This window comes from Carcharodon carcharias, chromosome 10, assembly GCF_017639515.1.
Source record: "Carcharodon carcharias isolate sCarCar2 chromosome 10, sCarCar2.pri, whole genome shotgun sequence".
Taxonomy (NCBI): domain Eukaryota; kingdom Metazoa; phylum Chordata; class Chondrichthyes; order Lamniformes; family Lamnidae; genus Carcharodon; species Carcharodon carcharias.
Genome location: NC_054476.1, coordinates 104,568,029 through 104,587,857, shown reverse-complemented (window position 1 = coordinate 104,587,857; position 19,829 = coordinate 104,568,029). Strand labels below are relative to the sequence as shown.

The 19,829-nt window shown below is 42.4% G+C and overlaps 1 protein-coding gene across 1 annotated transcript in view; it reads left to right on the top strand.

The window, feature by feature from the left end:
• The window catches only part of sumf2 (sulfatase modifying factor 2), a 59,461-nt gene that overhangs the window by 21,204 nt on the left and 18,428 nt on the right, over nucleotides 1–19,829 (top strand). Inside the window, exons 5-6 of the mRNA XM_041197700.1 lie at nucleotides 6,849–6,999; nucleotides 10,734–10,789. Coding sequence (XP_041053634.1) covers nucleotides 6,849–6,999; nucleotides 10,734–10,789 — 207 coding nt within the window. The remainder of the gene's footprint in view (nucleotides 1–6,848; nucleotides 7,000–10,733; nucleotides 10,790–19,829) is intronic.

The window sequence follows — 19,829 nt, the reverse complement described above, 5'->3', positions numbered from 1 at the left end:
AGACGGGGGAGAGGGACAGAGCGCGAGACGGGGGAGAGGGACAGAGCGCGAGACGGGGGAGTGGGACAGAGCGCGAGACGGGGAGAAGAGCGAGTGTGTGTGAGGGGGGGCGAGAGGTTGGGTGAGAGTGAGGGCTGAGAAGGTGCATGTGTGTGAGTGGCGCACGTGCGCATAAGTCCAGCTCATTATCAGGGTTCTCAATCACCCTCACCCTCACTCACCTACATGCACTCATCCACTCTGACAGCAGATGAGAGTGAGTGAGTGAGCACCTGGCTTGGGAGTGAGCCGGGCACACACACACCCTATCTATCTCTAATATACGTCTTTAATTATAACTCATTGCCTATTTTCTCAGCTGGTTGTTTCTTTTCACACCACAGTTTGTTTAAAAAAAATCATGTTCAATATTGTGGCAAACTTTATCTTTCTGAAATTTGCTCATTGGCCCCTTAAATGAGAAAAAAGTGGAAATGTGGCCCCTCCCCCCATGCGAAAAGGTTGGACAAGCCTCTCTTAAACCTTGGAAAAACTCAGCAGGTCTAACAGCATCTGTGGAGAGAAAAACAGTGTTAACATTTCAAGTCCATATGACCCTTCTTCAGACTTGAAATATTAACTCTGTTTTTCTCTCCACAGATGCTGTTAGACCTGCTGAGTTTTTACAGCATTTTCTGTTTTTGTTTCAGATTTCCAGCATCCGCAGTATTTGGCCTTTATCTGACTTAAACCCTGCCTCCCTGCCCTCTCCATCCTTAACCTGGAGCAGCAAGTGCAAGGCACTCATGGACTTCTTTGTCATTAAGATTGAGACCATTTGATCAGCTGCCTCTGCTGGTTTTCTCCCTTCCACTTGGCCCAAGGCCAATCTTCCTCTTGTGCTTCCCCTCCGACCTAGCCCGAAGTCATAATTTCCTCTAGTTTCTCTTCCTTCCTGCCCTCTCTGAGCCTTTCATGTCCATGAGACTCACCTCCTGTTCCCTCGACCCAATTCCCACTAAACTGATCACCCAACTTTCCATCCTCGTCCTGATATTGTAAACGGTTTCTCATTTTGGATAACAAACACACAAATACCTGGAAAAACTCAGCAGGTCTGGCAGCATCGGCGGAGAAGAACAAAGTTGACGTTTCGAGTCCTCATGACCCTTCAACAGAACTAAGTAGAAATAGGAAAGGGGTGAAATATAAGCTGGTTTAAGGGTGGGGGGGGGTGGCGAACAAGGGTGGGGGGATTGTTGGGACAAGCAAGCAGTGACAGGAGGCGATAACCAAAAGAATAAAATGAAACTGGGGGCACGCGCAGCTTTGAGAAAGGGTGCGGCGGTGCTGCTGGAGGGAGAGGTCGAATGTGTTCATATGGCAGCGCATGGCACTGAGTGTGGATCTCAGAATGTGACGGGAACAGCAGTCCGAGAAACGTTTTATGTCCTGGAGATACCTGTAATCCTGGGTGGGTTCAAAACATGAGGAATGAAATTTCAGTTGAAATCCACGTGTGGTAAGCCGGAGATGGAGACAGTCACTGAGGAAGGAAATATGGCTGTGAAAGCGGGTTTTAGTAAACACCTTGTCAAACACCAGGAGAGAAATGGAAAGCAATGAAGGTGAACAAGGCAAGAGAGAGATTCGAAAATCCTGACGGAGAGTAGCAGAAAACTTCTTCAAGGTAGGCATTTCTTGAAGAGAAGTGGTAGTCAATTAAACACAGAGATAAAAACAAAAAACTGCAGATGCTGGAAATCCAAAACAAAAACAGAAATACCTGGACAAACTTTGTTTTTTCCAATAATTTATATAGATTTTTCTTTTCCTACCTTTTTCCATTATTTTTAAATGTATTCCACCCATGGTTTACTTCACCCCACCCCCACTAGAGCTACCTTGCTTGTCCTGCTCTCCAATCTTAATTAGCACATTCTTTTAGATAATAGCACCACCTTCAACACCTCTTTGTTCTTTTGTCTATGACGTCTTTTGGTTATCTCCTCCTGTCACTGCTTGCTTGTCCCAACAAACTCCCTCTTCACCCCCCCCCCCCCCCCCCCCCCAAAACCAGCTTATATTTCACCCCATTCCTATTTCTACTTAGTTCTGTTGAAGGGTCATGAGGACTCGAAACGTCAACTTTGTTCTTCTCCGCCGATGCTGCCAGACTTGCTGAGTTTTTCCAGGTATTCCTGTTTTTGTTTTAGATTTCCAGCATCCGCAGTTTTTTGTTTTTTTCTCTTTTTGGATGTTGCCCCGGTCTCCTCTAAGTCGTTCATCATCTTTTCTCCAAAATCCCTTGACCCCATTGTCTTTGAAAATTATTGTCCCATCCCCAACCTCACTTTCCTCTCCCAAATCCTTGAACACGTTGTCACCTTCAAAAATCTGTTCCCACCTTTCCCGGAACTCCATGTTTGAATGATCAATCAGGTTTCTGTCCCTGCCACTGTACCGAAACAGCTCTTATCAAAGTCAGAGGTGAGATCCTATGTGAATGTGACAAAGGCCCATCTCAACCTGTCCACAGCCTTTCAACGGTTGACCACACCAAACGCCTCCAATGCATCTCCATTGTCATCCAGTTGGATTGGACTGCTCTCAGCTGGTTCCATCCTTACCTATATAATTGTAACACGACTATCACTTGAAATGGCTTCTCTTCCTGCTCCTGCACCGTTTAACTTTGGTGTTCTGGAAGGATCTATCCTTGGCCCCTTCCTACTTCTTTTGCTCCTGCTATTTTTCATCTACATGCCACTCCTCAATGACATCATCTGAAATTACAACTTTACGTTGTATGCTTATGGCACTGAGCTCTACCTCCTCTCTCAACTCCTATACTTTTGCTAAATTATCAGACTGCTTATCTGAGACACAGTACTGGATAAGCAGAAATATCCTCAATTAAATATCGGGAAGACTAAAGCAATTGTTTTCAATCCCTACTCCCTAGCTATCTCATTTCCTAGCTATTGACTCCATCCTTTACTCTGGGAATAGTCTGAGATTAAATTGGCCTGTTCGCACCCTTGTTGTCAAATATGACCCCAGGCTGAGCTTACAACCTCATTCGTGCCATCACTAGGATAGCCTATTTCCATCTCCATATGAACAAGGAGCAGGAGTAGGCCATTCTGCCCCTTGAGCATGCTCATGGCTGATCTGATAGTAACCTGAAATCTGCATCCTGCCTACCCCTGATAACCTATCACCCCATTGCTTACGAAGAATCTATCCATCTCTGCCTTAAAAATATCCAAAGACTGTGCTTCTACCACCTTTTCAGGAAGAGAGTTCCAAAGACTCATGACCCTCTGAATGAAAAAATTTCACCTCACCTTTGTTTTAAATGGGCGACCCCTTATTTTTAAACAGTGACCTCTAGTTCTAAATTCTCCCACGAGAGGAAACACCCTCTCCACATCCACCCTATAAAGATCCCACAAAGATCTTATATATTTCAATCAAGTTACCTCTTACTCTTCTAAACTCCAGTGGATACAATCCTAGTCCTTCCAACCTCTCCTCATAAGACAACCCACCCATCCCAGGTATTAGTCTGGTAAACCTTCTCTGAACAACTTCCAATATATTTACATCCTTCCTTAAATAATGTGACCACTACTGTACACAATACTCCAAATGTGGTCTCATTAGTGCCCTGTACAATTGAAGCATAACTTCCCTACTTTTGTAATCAATTCCCCTCGCAATAAATGATAACATCTATTAGCTTTCCTAATTACTTGCTGTAACCGCATACTAGTCTTTTGTGATTCATGCACTAGGACACCCAGATCCCTCTGCACCTTGGAGCTCTGCAGTCTCACCATTTAGATAATATGCTCCTCTTTTATTCTTCGTGCCAAAATAGACAATTTCACATTTTCCCCATCTGTCAGATCTTTGCCCACTCACTAAAACTATCTATATATTTTTGTAAAACAAAAACAAAAACAGGATTACCTGGAAAAACTCAGCAGGTCTGGCAGCATTGGCGGCGAAGAAAAGAGTTGACGTTTCGAGTCCTCATGACCGTTCGACAGAACAAGTTCTGTCGAAGGGTCATGAGGACTCGAAACGTCAACTCTTTTCTTCTCCGCTGATGCTGCCAGACCTGCTGAGTTTTTCCAGGTAATTCTGTTTTTTTTTGTTTTGGATTTCCAGCATCCGCAGTTTTTTTGTTTTTATATATATATTTTTGTAGCCTCCTTATGTCCTCTTCACAACTTACTTTTCTACCTATCTTTGTGTCATCAGCAAATTTGGCAACCTCCCATCCATCCCTTCATCCAAGTCATTTATATAAATTGTAACAGTTGAGGTCCCAGCACTGCTTCCTGTGACATACCACTCATTACATCTCGCCAACCTGAAAAAGACCCATTCGTGCCTACTCTCTACTTCCTGTTAGCCAGCCAATCTTCTATTCATGCCAATATGTTATCCCCTACACCAGGAGTTTTTATTTCCACAATGACTTTTGATGTGGCGTTTTGTCAAATGCCTACTGGAAATCTAAGTATAGTACATCCACCAGTTCCCCTTTATCTACAGCACATCTTTCTTCCTCAAAGAACTCCAAACAGTTGGTTAAACATGATTTCCCTTTCATAAAACCATGTTGACTCTGCCCTGATGACCTCGAGCTTATCCAAGTGTCCTGCTATAACTTCTAATAATTCTAACATTTTCCCTGTGACAGATGTTAAGGTAATTGGCCTGTAGTTTCCCACTTTCTGTCTCCCTCCCTTTTTGAATAATGGAGTTACGTTTGCTATCTTCCCATCTAATGGGACCTTCCCTGAATCTAGGGAGTTTAGGAAAATTAAAACCAGTGCATCAACTATCTCACTAGACACTTCTTTTAAGACCCCAGGATGAAATCCATCACGCCCAGGCACTTATCAGTCTGCAGCTCCAACAATTTACTCAGAACCACTTCTCTGGTAATTGTGATTTTCCTGACTTCCTCCCTCCCTTCCATTTCCTGGTTTATAGCTGTTTCTGGGATGTTGCTTATATCCTCTATTGTGAAAACTGATGCAAAATGCCTGTTCAATTCATCTGCCATCTTCTGTTTTTCCATTATCCATAACATTATTTCATAATATTGCCCAATTTCACCCCTATCTCAGCTCATCTGCTGCTGAAACCATCAACCATGGATTTGTTACCTCTAGACTTGACTGTTCCAAACTATTCCTGGTTGGTGTCCCACATTCTGTAATGTCTGTAAAACTTGAAGTTATCCAAAACCCTGGTGCTTGTCTCTTAACTTGCCCCAAGTCCCATTCACTGATCACCCTGTGCATGCTGACCCTTTGAAATCCAAACAACTCCTTCATTTATATAAAGATGCAAATTTCCCTCACACCTTATATGCTCAGACAGCCTCCAAGTTTACTCATTAGCATTTCAAGTACCCTTCTCCACCTAACTTCTTTTGATAATTTCAAGCTTGCAGTCTACCTAATTCCAATGTAATTAAATCATGCAGACAGAACCATCTACACTCACACTCATAATCTACTTTACAATAAACAAGAATAATATTATGAAAATTGTTATACATCCGTAATAAAAGGCAGCATATAAATGTAAGTTGTCGCAGTCTTTGGCTGGGTCAAGTGGTGATTTGAAAGAGCAGCAAGCTATTGAGGAAATTGTTCATGTTTTCGGAGGGGTGCTCTAGTTAGACTGAAAATAGACCCCAGCCCCCACCAATCATCTCCCCTGGGATGTGGACAGGGTCTGGACAGCAGCCTAGCATATCTAAACTGACTCAATTATAAATAGTTACTCATTTCACATCGTGTCAATGTCACAGACTATGCACACTAGAAATACCAGAGCAGTTATTGTTGAAGGGTGCGGGAGGAATTTTCCTGGAGAATCAGAGGCAGGCAGGATGTCAAATTTGTGTCAAACAGTGTGGGCAGGAGGAAGCAGACTAAGCATTTCCCGTTCCACTTCCCTCACCCCACCAGAAATCGTAAAATCCAGTCCTATGTTACCGATGAAGGCTATTTAAGGGTACCAATAAAATATGCCAAAGGCTGCTGCCTTACCATCTCCCAGCCATACCATTGTATACGGAATTCTTGGCGACAGAGGTCTCAAATGGCTATTGGGTCTCAAGGTCTCAGCCTTGCAGTGGGCCTCACTGTACTGAGCTCTGGAATCTGAATTGGATGGTGAATGCTGATGTGATGAGTGGGATCCAAACCTGGAAGTGTTCCCAAAGCTCTCAATAAAGTTGACTATTATTATCATCTTAAGCACTGACTTGCCCATGGAATGAATTTTAAGATCGACAACAGCTCACCCATTTGTATATATCAGACTGTTTTGAATCAAGCAGCTGGTGGTGAAAGTCAGCTCCAGAAATGTAGAGCAAGTGTTTGCACATGTGAGCCTTGCACACTATTTCCTGCTGTCACCCATGCTGAGTAGAGGTTGGACACTTGTTACAAGAAGGGAGAGTTGAGAACACTTACTATGATGCAGCTCTGGCAGTGACCTGCTTTATCAGGTACCACAAGTTACCCAAGGGAGGGAATGGGTCAACCTGAAATTTCTCTGTACCCATGGTTAACCTTAGCTGCTCCACCTCTGAGTCCTTAGAGGGGTTGCTTGCCGCATTCTGGTTGTTCTTCATTAAGAATTGTTAGGCTTAGATTTTCAGCACACTCAAATAACCAACTGTAACACAATGGTGGTTTTGGGATGTGCAATTAGACATTACAATTTTAATATTTAACAGATTTTGTGATTTTACAGGATGTTCATAAATTGAAAGCTTAATTTGCAACTAAACCATGTGAATAATCAAACTATATTATGATTGCTTTAAGCCAGCAGGCCCTGGCTCTGGAATTAAAGAGAAACTGCAGTACCCAGTGGTGCAGGTGAGCTGGATTGATGCCAAAGCCTTCTGTGAGTGGAAGGGGATGCGATTGCCCACTGAGGAAGAGTGGGAGTTTGCTGCTCGAGGGGGTCTGGAAGGTATGATCGCATGCCATTAATATTGTTATTATGTGGAGTTTCAGTTTATAATTTCTTCAGATACATCAGTGATCAGATGACAATGTTGAAATGCATATCTTTATGTTCAGCTAATTATGATAATTCAGATCATGGAATCATACAGCACTGGAGACAACCATTTGGCCCAAGCACTATCGAATTAGATCCACTGCCCTACGTTTCCCAGCTGCCCTGCAAAATTTACCATTTCAGATACTAATAAGGAGGTGGTATCAGATAGGCTGCCTGTACTTAATGCTGATGAGGCACCAGGACCAGATGAGATGCTGAGGGGGTGTGTGGAAATTACAGAGGCATTGGTCATCATTTTCCAGCCTTCCTTGGACTTGGGGTGGTGCCAGAGGACAGGAAAATTGCAGTGTTACACCCTCATTCAAAAAAGTTATAAAGGTAAGCTCAACAACTACGGGCCAGACAGTTTAACCTGAGTGGTGGGGAGGCTTCTAAAAATGAAAATTCGGGACAAAATTAGAAGTCACTTGGGAAAATGTGGAAAGTCAATATGGATTTGTTAAGGGCAAATCATGTTTAACTAATTTGCTGGAGTTTTTTGTTGAGGTAGCAGAGAGGGTTGATGAGGGTAATGTTGTTGATGTGTGTACAAAAACTTACAGAAGGCATTTGATAAAGTATCACACAACAGACTTGTGAGCAGAGTTATAGCTCAAGGAATAAAAGAGGCAGTAGCAATATGAATACGAAATTGGCTGAGTGACAGGAAACAACGAGTAGTAGTCAATGGATGTTTTTTTGGAGTGGAGGAATGTTTGTAGTGGAGTTCCCCAGGAGTTGGTGTTGGGACCCCTGTTGCTCTTGATTATATATTACTGACCTAAACCTTGGTGCAAAGGGCACAGTTTCAAAATTTGTGGATGATGCAAAACATGCAACAATGAGTTCACTTGCTAACCAATCAGCACTCCCTTCTTATGCAGTATAAATTGTTGTTCCCTTTACAATTGGTATTCTTGAGAATCTGTCCTGTTGAGTGCCAGACAGCATGTCTCTTTTTTTTCAGCAAAACTCAAGTTCTGTACTACCAAATGACTAATCATAACGGTTACAGAAATTATGATATGGTTACATAATAGATTACAAAAATAGGGAGATTATGTTGGAGTTGTATAGAACCTTGGTGAGGCCACAGCTGGAGTACTGTGTGCAGTTCTGGTCACCATATTATAGGAAGGATGTGATTGCACTGGAGGGGGTGCAGAGGAGATTCACCAGGATGTTGCCTGGGATGAAACATTTAAGTTATGAAGAGAGGTTGGATAGACTTAGGTTGTTTTCGTTGGAGCAGAGAATACTGAGGGGCGACCTGATTGAGGTGTTCAAGATTATGAGGGGTGGATAGGGATCAGCTGTTCCCCTTAGTTGAAGGGTCAGTCACAAGGGAGCATAAGGTGAGGGGCAGGAGGTTTAGGGGGGATGTGAGGAAAAACTTTTTTACCCAGAGGGTGGTGACGGTCTGGAATGCGCTGCCTGGGAGGGTGGTGGAGGTGGGTTGCCTCACATCCTTTTAAAAAGTACCTGGATAAGCACTTGGTATATCATAACATTCAAGGCTATGGGCCAAGTGCTGGTAAATGGGATTAGGTAGATAGGTCAGGTGTTTCTCATGTGTCGGTGCAGACTCGATAGGCCGAAGGGCCTCTTCTGCACTGTGAGATTCTGTGATTCTGTTACAGCATGGAAGGAGACCCTTCAGCCTGTCATTTTTTGTGCAGGCCCTCTGATGGAGCAATTCACCAGTGCCATTCCTCTGCCTCACCTGTAGCCCTGCAAATTTTTCCTTTTCAATTAATGATCCAATTCGCTTTTTAAAACCTCAATTGAACCTGCATCCAACACTTTCAGGTACTCTTGGAAGCCCTTGAAATACTTTTGAAGTGTAGATACTGTTATAATATTGGAAATGCAGCAACTAATTTACACACAGGCTCCCACAAACAGCAATGGGATAATGACCAGATAATCTGTTTTTGTGATGTTGATTTTAAAGTTCTCATCCTTGTTTTCAGGTTCCTCTGGCCATGCCCTCTCCCTATCCCTATAATCTCCTCTAGCCCTACAACCCTCCGAGATATCTGGGCTCCTCTAATTCTGGCCTCCTGTGCATTCCCAATTATAACTGCTTCATTAATGGCCATGCCCTCAGTTTCCTTGCTCCGAAGCACTGGATTTCCCTCCCTACACCTGTCCACCTTGCTTTTCTCCTTTAACACCTCTTAAAATATATTTCTTTGCCCAGGCTTTCAGTCGTCTGATCTAATATCTCCTTGGCTGGTTTGGTGTCATACTTTGTTTTATAATACTCTTGTGAAGTGCTTTGAGAGACTTCATTACATTAAAGGTGCTATATAAATATAAGTTGTTGTTGATTGAGGGATAATATTGATTGAGAGACTGTGGAAATTTACTTGCTCTTGTTTGAAATAATGTCATGGGATCTTTTAGGTCCATTGACAGGGCAGATGGGCCCTCGCTTTAATTTTTTTTCTGGATGACAACACCTCTGACAGTGCAGCACCCCCTCAGTACTGCACCGGGGTGTCGGCCTTGTCCTGGGGTGGGACATGAACACACAACCTTCTGTCTCAGAGGCAAGAATGCTTCCTGCTGAGCCATGACTGAGAGCCTAGTCTGCGAATGTTGAACTGTGGAAGGCATCCCAACTAATTTTAATCTCTTTCTGTGTCACCATCCGTGACACCCACTTTCATGTAAGCATGATACCTGGACTATGTTCCAGTGCTGCAGTAGAGTCAGTTACCTGCACTGCATTCCAAATGCTTTTTATCCCCGTTATCCATCTTAACTCTTTGTAAACTGTTTAACTCCCAACCTGCTTTAGATTAAGCTATGTTACTTCTAATGCTATTTTACCAAATCCTCAAAGTGAGATGGTCCACCTAGATCACCAATTTTATTCTTAGTACATAAAACATCCTCTGTTTTACAATCTCGTTCCTTTAAGTCATTCCTGCTCTTGATCTGTTTTTCTACTATCTACATTTTCTTTCCAATTCAACTTGTAACAATCCCCTCCTCCTACCTAGCCTCTTACCTGCTCCACCTTCCTCTCTCTTTCATGACATTTTTCCTTTCCCCTCTGCCCTTGCCCTATTCTACCTCCTCTCTACACCCCACCTACAAACCCCCAGCGTCTTCCTAACCCCACTTCACTTGAAGAGTATAATTGGCCTGGACTCCCCATGCATAGTTTCACAAGAGACTGATATGTATGCATAATTCTCAATTACATTTTAATAAGTAGGGAGGGAAAGTTAGTTTCTTTTTTACTGGTTCCAGAGAGATTTTCCCAGCAACAGAAAATGTCACGCACTATTGATCTTAGGATTTGTTTATAATAGCTCGACAAGATCAGCAGCAATGCCTTATGGTCTAATAATAGTGACCACTGGTAGGTTAACCAATTGTCCATCAATAGCACAATAATTTTACATGAAACTGTTTGGCATAGCCAGTCTGTGTGGAGTCTATCCTCCACGTGAGCAGCTGCCCAGATCTCAAATGCTGAATTGTTTCCATATTGTTTATCTCTCCTTTTCCTTCAACCTTGGACTGCACTATGTAACATCCTCTCCTGATAAAACTGTGTAGCAACAAGGAACTTCTGTTAGTTTTACTCTATAATTTAAAATATTTTTTCTCCTTTCTGCTTTCAGGTAGAATATATCCTTGGGGAAACAAGTTTCAGCCAAATCGCACAAACCTCTGGCAGGTAGTGTGTTTTAAACAATTTTGATTGTAGTGGGCAAGTGCATTTTATGACCTGTAGCATATCAAGGTTTGAAGATTATTGAGCAAAGCTATAGGTGCAGATAGATAGAACACCTTTTTCTTTCCTGAAGTTGGGGCTCCAGCAGCGTCCAGTCCCTTAGCCAAGCTGCTATTTGTTCTATATGGGTCGAAGTGATGAGCAATGTCAAGCTACCTGATTGAGGAGAGGATCACAGCTGATCTCAATCCTGTGCATGCATTTCCCAAGAGCATTGTTGGATATCCTCCTGGAGTGTGAAGCCTGGCTGATTTTTTTGCTCTCCTCTCAAGAATAGTGAAACCAATCGTAGCACCCAGCACATCAGCTAACTATACAGGTTGGAATCCACAGCAAGCTGTGCATTTCCTTTGAGTGACCAGGAGAGTGGGTGATGAGGGGACCTGGAGGCAGTAATTACCACCTAGTAGAACGGGTGAAAAGAAGACCCTGAGACAGTAACCACCACCTCGCAGAGCGGGTGAAAACAGTATCCCGAGGCAGTAACCACCACCTAGAAGAGCTATCCAACCCAGTCCAATCTGTGTCTCCAGAGTGGTGTGGCCATGTCCTGAGAGAAGCCAAATTGGGCCAGCACAGGAAAACAGGTAAGTGATTGGTTGGTGAATATTTTGCATATTTGTCTTTAAAACTCATGTGATTTATTAGTAATTGTAAGGTTTTATTAGATGTAGCAAGGTTGTTGCGAGTAGCAGTGTTTATTAATTATAAATTGATGACGAATAAATGAATTAATAATAAACATGACAGAGCAGATGACGTGTTGTGACTGCAGAATATAGGACTCCCTGGATGCCTCGGTGATCCAGGGCAAACGTGTCTGCAGTAAGTGCCTGCGGCTTGAAGAGCTTTGAGTCATTGGGCTGGAGGCTGAGCTGCAGACACTGCAATGCATCAGGGAGGGGAAAAGTTACCTGGACACCATGTACCAGGAGGCAGTCACATCCCTTAGGATAGGGTTTTCTGATTTGGTCAGTGGTCAGGGACAGGATGGTGTGACTGCAAATGAGGCAGGAATGGGGACCCAAAAAGTAGAAGTGCAGAAGCCTTAGCCTTGGCAATTGTCCAACAGGTTCAAGATTCTTGCAGTGTACGGATGAAAGTAGTGGTTGCAGGGTTGATGAGCAAACTGACCATGGCACCATGGTCTAAGAAATTATTCAAGCAGGGGGAGTTAATAGGAATGTAGTGGTAGTTGGGAACAATATAGTCAGGGGTATAGACACAGTTCTCTGCAGCTGAGAGCCGGAGTCCAGATGGCTGTGTTGCCTGCCCGGTGCAGGGTTCAGACCCTTTGCTCTGGGCTGGAGAGGAACTTGCAGTGGGAGGGAGAGGATGCAGTGGTCATTGTTCACATAGGCACCAAAGACATAGGTAGAACTAGGAAAGAGGTTCTGCTGTGGGAGTATGAGAAGCTCGGAGCTAAATTAAAAGGCAGAATCTCAAAGGTAATAATCTCTGGATTACTACCTGAGCCACGAGCAAATTGGCATAGGGTGAATCAGATTAGAGAGCTGAATGCGTGGCTCCAAGATTGATGTGGGAGAAATGGGTTTCGATTCATGGGGCATTGACATCGGTACTGGGGAAAGTGGGAGCTGTATCGTTGGGATTGTTTTCACCTGAACCTTGCTGGGACTAGTATTCTGGCTAGTCATATAACTGGGGCAGTAGAGAGGGCTTTAAACTAAATAGTGGAGGTAAGGGATTAAGTTTGAGAAGATGTGATAAATTAAATAGAGATGAGGCAAAAGAGTAAGGTAGTAATAAAGGAAATGATAAGCAGAGCATGGCAGCAAGAGGCAGAGTGTTCAAACCTAAGAGTGCGCCAGCAGACAAGGCTAGAAGTTACAAATAAAGTAAAGGGACAGAACTAACTGCACGTGGCATGCACAACAAAACAGATGAATTGACAGCACAAATAGAAATAAATATGTATGATCTGATAGCCTGAGAAATGGCTGCAGGATGACAAAGACGGACCTGAATATTTAAGGGTACATGACATTTAGGAAGGGCAGGAAGCTCGGAAAAGGCGGAGGGTAGCTCTGTTAATTAAGGTTGACATTGGTGCAATAGAGAGAGAGAGAGAGAGAGAGATATGACCTTAGTTCTGGAAATCAAGATGTAGAATCAGTTTGGGCAGAGATGCGGAATAGTGAAGGTAAGAAGTATTTTATAGACCCCCGAACAGTAACCATACTGTTGGACAGGGTATACAGGAAGAAATAACGAAGGCTTGTGAGAAAGGTACGACAATAATCATGGGTGATTTTAATCTACATATTCATTGGACAAATTCAGACTTGGTAAACTGGATAATGAGTTATCGGGAGAGTTTCTTGGCAGCACATTCTAGCACCAGCCTGACAGCACCAGATCCGGTAACATGCAATGAGACATGATGAACTAATCTCAGAGTGAAGGTGTCCCTAGGTAGCGGTGATCATTATAGGATTGAATTTCACATTCAGTTTGAGGGAGAAAGGATTGGATTTAAAACTAGTATGTTAAATTTAAATAAGGGCAATTATGAGGGTATGAAGACAGAGCTGGTTAAAGTGAACTGGGAAATTAGGTTAAGGGATACAAAAACAGAAAATGCTGGGAAAACGCAGGCCTGGCAGCATTTGTGGCGAGAGAAACATTTAACGTTTTGAGTCCATCCGACTTCTTCAGAGCTAAAGAAATGTGATGGATTTTGTACTGTTTGAGGGTATGGGTCAGGTGCTGTAAAATTAAAGGCCAGGGATAGGTTGGACCTCAGTGTGGGGCTGTTGGGGCAAAAGGATAAAAAATAAATTTAAAAACATGAATAGATAAATAAATAAAAATGAAGCAATAATTGGACTAAAAAAGGGGTAAAGATGGAGCAGAGAGTTCATGGTCTGAAGTTGTTGACCTCACTGGTAAGTCCGGAAGGCTGTGAAGTGCCTAATTGGAAATGAGGTGCTGTTCCTCCAGTTTGCGTTGGGTTTCACTGGAACATTGCTTTTATTGATTGCACAATGTTCAGCACTGTTTGCGACTCCTCAGATACTGAAACCATCCATTTTCAAATGCAACAATACCTGGACGGTATCCAGGCTTGGACTGACAAATGGCAAGTAACATTCGTGCCACACAAGAGACCATCTCCAACAAGAGATAATCTAACCAGAGAGAAATTAGAGTACCAGAGAAAGCTAGCGAGAAAAATAAAAGCTGTAAGAGTTTCTATAGGTATTTAAAAAGGAAGAGAGTAAAGTGAGCATTGGTCCCCTGCAGAGTGAGAATGGGGAATTAATAATGGAAAATAAAGTAATGGATGAAATAAATAGATATTTTGCATCTGTCTTCGCTGTAGAGGATGCAAATAACGTCCCAGAAATAATTGCGCATCAGGTGGTGAAAGGGAGGGAGGAATTTAAAACAATTACAATCACCAAGGAAAGGGTACTGAGAAAATTATTAGAACTAAAAGCTGACAACTGCCCAGGTCCTGATGGACTTCATCCTAGGGTTTTAAAAAAAGTGGCTGTTGAAATAGTAGATGTGTTGGTTTTAATTTTCCGAAATTCCCTAGATTCAAGAAAATAGTGAATGTGATTCCTCTATTCAAGAAAGGAAGGAAACAAAGTTGAAAATTACAGGCCAGTTAGCTTAACATCTATCATAGGGAAATTGCTGGAATCTATTAAGGAGGTGATAGCGGAGTACTTAGAAAGTCTTAACATGCTCAAGCAGAGCATGTTGAAAGAGAAATCATGTTTGACTAATTTTTTGGGGTTGTTTGAGGAAGCAACAAGCAGCGTGGCTGAAGGGGAACCTGTTGATTTGCTGTACTTAGATTTCTAGAAGGCATTTGACAAGGTGCCACATCAAAGGTTCCTATGCAAAATAAGAGCTTATGGTACAGGAGGTAACATATAAGCATGGATAGAGGATTGGTTAGGTAACAGGAAGTGTAGCGTAGGGATAAATGGGTCTTTTTCAGGTTGACAAGATGTGATGAGTGAAGTGCATCATGGATCAGTGCTGGGGCCTCAACTATTTACAATTTATATCATTGACTTCGATGAAGGGACTGAATGTAGGTTGCTAACTTTGCTGATGACACAAAGATAGATAAAAAAAGTAAGTTGTGAAGAGGTAATAAGGAGTTTGCAAAGGGACATAGGTTAAGTGAGTGGGAAAGAAATGGGCAGATGGAGTATAATGTGGGAAAGTGAACTTGTCTACTTTGGCAGGAAGAATTGAAAATTAGCATATTATTTAAATAGAGAGGGACTGCAGAACTCTGAGATGCAGAGGGATCAGGGTGTTCTGGTACATGAAATAGGAAAAGTTAGTATGCAGGTACAGCAAGTGATTAGGAAGGAAAATTGAATAATGTTGTTTATTGCAAGGGGAATGGAATATAAAAAGTAGGGATGTTTTGCTACAGTTGTACAGGGCATTGGTGAGACCACATCTAGAATACAGTGTACAGTTTTGGTCTCCTTATTTAAGTAAGTATGTAAATGCATTCGAAGCAGATCAGATAAGGTTCACTTGATTGATACCTGGGCTGATGGGGGAGGGTCATCTTATGATGAAAGGTTAGACAGGCTGGGCCTGTATCCATTGGAATTTAGAAGATTGAGAAGTGACCTTATTGAAACATATAAGATCCTGAGGGTACTTGACAGGGTGGATGCTGAAAGGATGTTTCCCCTTCTGGGAAAGACTAGAACTAGGGGACACAGTTTAAAAATAAGGGGTCTCCCATTTAAGATGAAGATGAGACACAGTTTTTTCTCTCAGAAGGTTATGAATCCTTGGAACTCTTCCTCCAAGATTGGCGGAGGCAGTGTCAATGAATATTTTTAAGGCAGAGGTAGACAGATTCTTGACTATGAAGGGAGTCAAAGGTTATTAGGGATAGACAGAATGTGGAGCTGAGGCCACAATCAGATCAGCCATGATCTTCTGGAAGGGTGGGGTAGGCTTAAGGGGCCGCATGGCCTACTCCTCCTAATTTGTAATGTCTGACATTAATAGTCGCTTGGTAGTATAGAACTTGAGTATTGCTGAAAAACAGAGACACGCTGTTGAATTTTTTCATCTTGCAATCACCAGGACAGATATATGAATGCCAGATTTCAAGGGGAACAGTAATTTATCTTGTATGAGAAAAGAGATGCTGATTGGTTGGCAAGTTGGCTCTGAATGATTGAGATGTTGGATCTGCCTTCTGCAGGCAAAAGGAATATGTCCTGATGTTGCACCTTTTTTGAATAAACAAAAGACAATAGCTCCCTTGTGCATTTGCCATGGCAATGTCTCGACCAATCAGAGCCAACTTACTATCAGTATTCCTTTTATCATGCAGTATAAATTGTTGTTCCCTTTGAAATTTGGTATTCTTGTGGCTATCTGATGAGTGCAAGACGAAAAGCTTGACAGCATGTCTCTTTTCTAAAATGTAATTTCTATATATACCTAATGAAGTCTTGACTTGATGAATACATAGCAGACATTCGATTTCTAATTGCAAAGCTGTAACAATTGAAAATGTGGCTTCAGAGGCATCAAATTTGTAAGGCATCCACTTCAGAGAGCTCATGTTGCAGGACAAAGAATTACTGATAGACCGAATAAGCACTATTTTGATTATCTGCCAAATATTCAACTGATCAGACTTGAACACGAAAACTGTTTGATCCAGTCAGTGACTGCCACTTAGGAATAGGATGCACTCTGAAACTGTTCAATATATTTTCAAAGGAACTATTGTTAAACTGGGCAAAAAAATTGCTTCAATATTTTGTGAACATGATTTAAGCTGTCAACTTGATATTTTGTTCTCTCGCAAGCTGCCCAGCTTGACCACAATGCTTCTTAAAACCCATATGCCCAGAGTTCGTCACAAAGCATGTGAACTACTACTGCTCTGCTTTGACCATTACTCCATATCTTTTCTTCCCTAACCCCCGAGTCTCCTCTCAGTTTCAGCTATGTCTCCCTCCCTTCAAACTTTGATCTTCTAACCTTCATAATGGTCTTAGTTGGTTGTTGTTTCTCTCCCTCTTGATAGGTTCAGTACCTCTATTTGTTCTGGTTAGGTATCCTCACTTTGCCTTTCAAGTTGCAGTTTTGTCCCAATTGTATTCTTAGCTTCGGAAGTTTTCTCCTCTTGCCCCATTCCTTTGGGCTTAGATTCTCCAATCTCCTTCTCATCCCCCTTTTTATCATCTCCCAAAAGTCTTTCTATCTCACTTTTATTACTTTGTTGTCCATGCATATTTCCACCTAGTCTCAACACACTGATCTTGCCCTTGAAGCCTGCCACCTTTTCATTGATCGTTTCCAAAAATCATCATCTTTCATGGGATTGATCATCGCTGGGAAAGCCAGCATTTATTGCTCGTCCTGATTGCTCTTTGGAAAGTTAAGGTAAGCCGCTGCCTTGAACAACTGCAGTCCATCTGGTGTAGGTGCAGCCGTGGTACTGTTACGATGGGTGTTCCAGGTTGGCGCAGTGACAGCGAAGGAACGGTGATATAGCTGCAAGTCAGAGTGGTGTGTGACTTGGAGGAGAACTTCCCATGTATTTGCTGCCTGTGGGAGTGGTCACAGGTTTAGAAGGTGCTATTGAAGAAGGCTTGGTGAGTAGCTGCAGTGTTATCGTGTAGATGGTACACATTGCTGCCACTGTGCGTCAGTGAATTTTCATGACGGTGGATAGGGTATTTATCAAGTGGGCTGCTTTGTCCTTGGTGGTGTTGTGCTACTTGAGTGTTGTTGGAGCTTCACTCATCCAGGCAAGTGGGGAGTACTCCTTGTATGTGGTGGACAGGTTTTGGGGAGTCAGGTGAGTTACTTGCCGCAGAATTCCCAGCCTCTGACCTGCTGTTGTAGCCACAGTATGTATGTATGTATATAAATATGGCTAATCCAGTTCAGTTCCTGGCTAATGGTTAAACCCACCACCCCCCCCCCCCAACCCCCAAAGATGTGATCATAGGGGATCCAGAGATGTTAATGCCATTGGACATCATGGGGAAATGGCTAGATTCTCGTTTGTTGGAGATGTCATTGCCTGGCACTTGTGTGGCGCAATTGTTACTTGCCATTCATCAACTTAAGCCTGAACGTTGTCCAGGTCTATGAATGGTACTGAGTATTGTGCAATCATCATCAAACATCCCAACATCTGACCTTATGATGGAGTAGCTGAAGATGTTTGGGCCTAGGATACTACCTGAGGAAATCCTTCATCGCTGTTGTGGGGCTGAGATTATTGGCCTCAAACAAGTAAAGTCATTTTACTTTGTGCTAGGTATAACTCCAATTAATGGAGAATTTTCCCACGATTCCCACTTAATTTTGCTAGGGCTCCTTGATGTCAAGGGCAGTCAGTTGCACCTCATCTCTTGAATTCAGATTTTTTTTGTCCATGTTTGGACATAGGTGATAATGAAGTCTGGGGCTTTGCTGCCCTGATAGAACCCAGAAATATAAAAACCGATAGTAAGAGTTTTTATACATATTTAAAAAAGAAAAGAGTTAACAAAGTGAGAGTTGGTCCTTTAGAACGTGAGTCTGGAGAATTGATAATGGAAAACAAGGAGATGGCAGATGAATTGAACAGGTATTTTGCATCAGTTTTCACTATAGAGGATACAAGTAACATCCCAGAAGCAGCTATAAACCAGGAAATGGAAGTGGGGAAGGAAGTCAGGAAAATTACAATCACCAGAGAAGTGGTACTGAGTAAATTGTTGGAGCTGCGGGCTGTCAAGAGCCCGGCTCCTGATGGACTTCATCTTGGGGTCTTAAAAGAAGTATCTAGTGAGATAGTTGATGCATTGGTTTTAATTTTCCTAAACACCCTAGAATTGGGGAATGTTCCATTAGATTGGCAGATAGCAAATGTAACTCCATTATTCAAAAAAGGTGGGAGACCGAAAGCAGGAAACTACAGGCCAGTTAGCTTAACATTTTCCCTGTGATGGATGTTGGAAGCTATTATTAAAGAAGTTTTAGCAGGGCTCTTGGATAAGCTCAAGGTCATCAGGGCAGAGTCAACATGGTTTTATGAAAGGGAAATGATGTTTAACCAACTTAATAGAGTTCTTTGAGGAAAAGAGGAATAAGAATGAACCCATCTCCTGAACCATTCATAACACATCCAGACAATCACTTGGGTGTGGAACAAGCTATTAGATGCAATCACTTTGGACACTGGACTCTGGCTGAGAAAGTAAACTCTACCAGCCATAATCTAAAGATGTCTAAATGATGGACCTGGAATCAACTTATGCCCATGTTTGGGTAACTGGTCAGTTTGTGAGGGGAGATCATATGATGAACCAACTAACACTCTTTTGTAGTTTTAAGAAATTACGTTTCTCTAAGCCAGTGAGAACAGAAGGAGGAGGCCAGTTTTGCGTGCGTGTGCGTGCATGCTGTTCAATGTATAAGCGTGAGAGAGCTGGAGAGTTCTGAAAAATTTTTATTTAGTTGAGATATTAAGTATAACAGACCAGTCTGAATGGCTGCCTCCTCTACCCTAAATAACTATGACTCTAATAAATACTATTCTCTTTTAAAGCTTACAAAAAAATCTGTATGTGTGTGCCTTTTACAGTCACAGCACTTAAACAGTTAAACACTCACTGAAATAGCAAGCGTACTCTTGACCGCAGCAAATTTGTTTAGCAAGCGAGGAATGGGAAAAGTGGGGAGCTATTCTACCTCCTCACTTGACTGTAATAGAAGAAATTTCCCCTCATCTCAGTCCTAAAAGATCGTTTCCTTTTCCTGAGACTGTACCCTATGTTTTAGATTCCCAAGTCAGGGAAATAATTTTTACCCTGTCAAGCCCCTTCAGAATCTTGTATGTTTCAATGAGATGACCTCTCATTCTTCTAAACTCCAGATAATATAGGGCCAATATACTCAGCCTCTCGCCACAGGACAATCCTTTCATTTCAGGGACCAATCTAGTGAACCTTTG